The sequence below is a fragment of the Physella acuta genome, unplaced genomic scaffold (assembly GCF_028476545.2).
Source record: "Physella acuta isolate Inbredline_101_S28 unplaced genomic scaffold, ASM2847654v3 ptg000168l, whole genome shotgun sequence".
Classification (NCBI taxonomy): domain Eukaryota; kingdom Metazoa; phylum Mollusca; class Gastropoda; family Physidae; genus Physella; species Physella acuta.
In genome coordinates this window covers 235,731-237,808 of record NW_026731687.1, presented here as the reverse complement: position 1 = coordinate 237,808, position 2,078 = coordinate 235,731, and the positions used below count along the sequence as shown (strand labels likewise).

The following is a 2,078-nucleotide window of genomic DNA, read 5'->3' as shown; positions in this document are numbered from 1 at the left end:
AAAAATTAAGAACGAAGAAGAAGACATACTAAAATCTTTTATGTGTGTTATAAATATTACTAAATGTATTCAACCCACGAATATATCTAAAATGATTACATTACATTTAATTAATCGTAAGTTCATTAGCATAATACATAAAAGTATTAAGAAATTACATTTGTGACATTTTTCCCAGTGACTGTTTTCCTGTGAATTTTTTCCTTTATTTCTGTTTTTTTTTTCTGTGACTTTTTTTTAACCTACAATCTCTACCGCTAGGCCACGCCGGTTACAGTAACTATATGTATGATGATGGCAGTTACAGTAACTATTTGTATGATGATGGCGGTTACAATAACTATATGTATGATGATGGCGGTTACAGTAACTATTTGTATGATGATGGTGGTTATAGTAACTATATGTATGATGATGGCGGTTACAGTAACTATATGTATGATGATAGTGGTTACAGTAACTATATGTATGATGATGGCTGTTACAGTAACTATATGTATGATGATAGCGGCTACAGTAACTATATGTATGATGATGGCTGTTACAGTAACTATGTGTATGATGATAGCGGCTACAGTAACTATATGTATGATGATGGCTGTTACAGTAACTATATGTATGATGATAGCGGCTACAGTAACTATATGTATGATGATGGCTGTTACAGTAACTATATGTATGATGATGGCTGTTACAGTAACTATATGTATGATGATGGCTGTTACAGTAACTATATGTATGATGATGGCTGTTACAGTAACTATTTGTATGATGATGGCTGTTACAGTAACTATATGTATGATGATGGCTGTTACAGTAACTATATGTATGATGATGGCTGTTACAGTAACTATTTGTATGATGATGGTGGTTACAGTAACTATATGTAAGTGATGGCGGTTACAGTAACTATATGTATGATGATGGCGGTTACAGTAACTATTTGTATGATGATGGTGGTTACAGTAACTATTTGTATGATGATGGCTGTTACAGTAACTATATGTATGATGATGGCTGTTACAGTAACTATATGTATGATGATGGCTGTTACAGTAACTATATGTATGATGATGGCTGTTACAGTAACTATAATTATGTATGATGATGGCTGTTACAGTAACTATATGTATGATGATGGCTGTTACAGTAACTATATGTATGATGATGGCTGTTACAGTAACTATATGTATGATGATGTCTGTTACAGTAACTATAATTATGTATGATGATGGCGGTTACAGTAACTATATGTATGATGATGGCTGTTACAGTAACTATATGTATGATGATGGCTGTTACAGTAACTATATGTATGATGATGGCTGTTACAGTAACTATATGTATGATGATGTCTGTTACAGTAACTATAATTATGTATGATGATGGCGGTTACAGTAACTATATGTATGATGATGGCTGTTACAGTAACTATATGTATGATGATGGCTGTTACAGTAACTATAATTATGTATGATGATGGCGGTTACAGTAACTATATGTATGATGATGTCTGTTACAGTAACTATAATTATGTATGATGATGGCGGTTACAGTAACTATATGTATGATGATGGCGGTTACAGTAACTATATGTATGATGATGGCTGTTACAGTAACTATAATTATGTATGATGATGGCGGTTACAGTAACTATATGTATGATGATGTCTGTTACAGTAACTATAATTATGTATGATGATGGCGGTTACAGTAACTATATGTATGATGATGGCTGTTACAGTAACTATATGTATGATGATGGTGGTTACAGTAACTATAATTATGTATGATGATGGCTGTTACAGTAACTATATGTATGATGATGTCGGTTACAGTAACTATATGTATGATGATGGCTGTTACAGTAACTATATGTATGATGATAGCGGCTACAGTAACTATACGTATGATGATGGCGGTTACAGGAACTATATGTATGATGATGGCTGTTACAGTAACTATATGTATGATGATGGTGGTTACAGTAACTATATGTTTGATGATAGCGGCTACAGTAACTATATATATATATGATAGCGGTTACAGTAACTATATGTATGATGATAGTGGTTACA

The 2,078-nt window shown here is 32.6% G+C and overlaps 1 protein-coding gene across 1 annotated transcript; it reads left to right on the top strand.

Annotated features, from left to right (window-relative positions):
* The first annotated feature begins 284 nt into the window (after positions 1–284).
* On the top strand, positions 285–890 carry LOC131936105 (putative eggshell protein). Its single transcript, XM_059292980.1, has one exon. It carries the CDS (start codon positions 285–287, stop codon positions 888–890), a length of 606 nt encoding a protein of 201 aa, XP_059148963.1.
* The last annotated feature ends 1,188 nt before the right edge of the window (positions 891–2,078 follow it).

What these genes read in the sequence shown, in the direction of transcription:
- LOC131936105 (XM_059292980.1), top strand. Translation starts at nt 285, where the DNA reads ATGTATGATGATGGCAGTTACAGTAACTATTTGTATGATGATGGCGGT.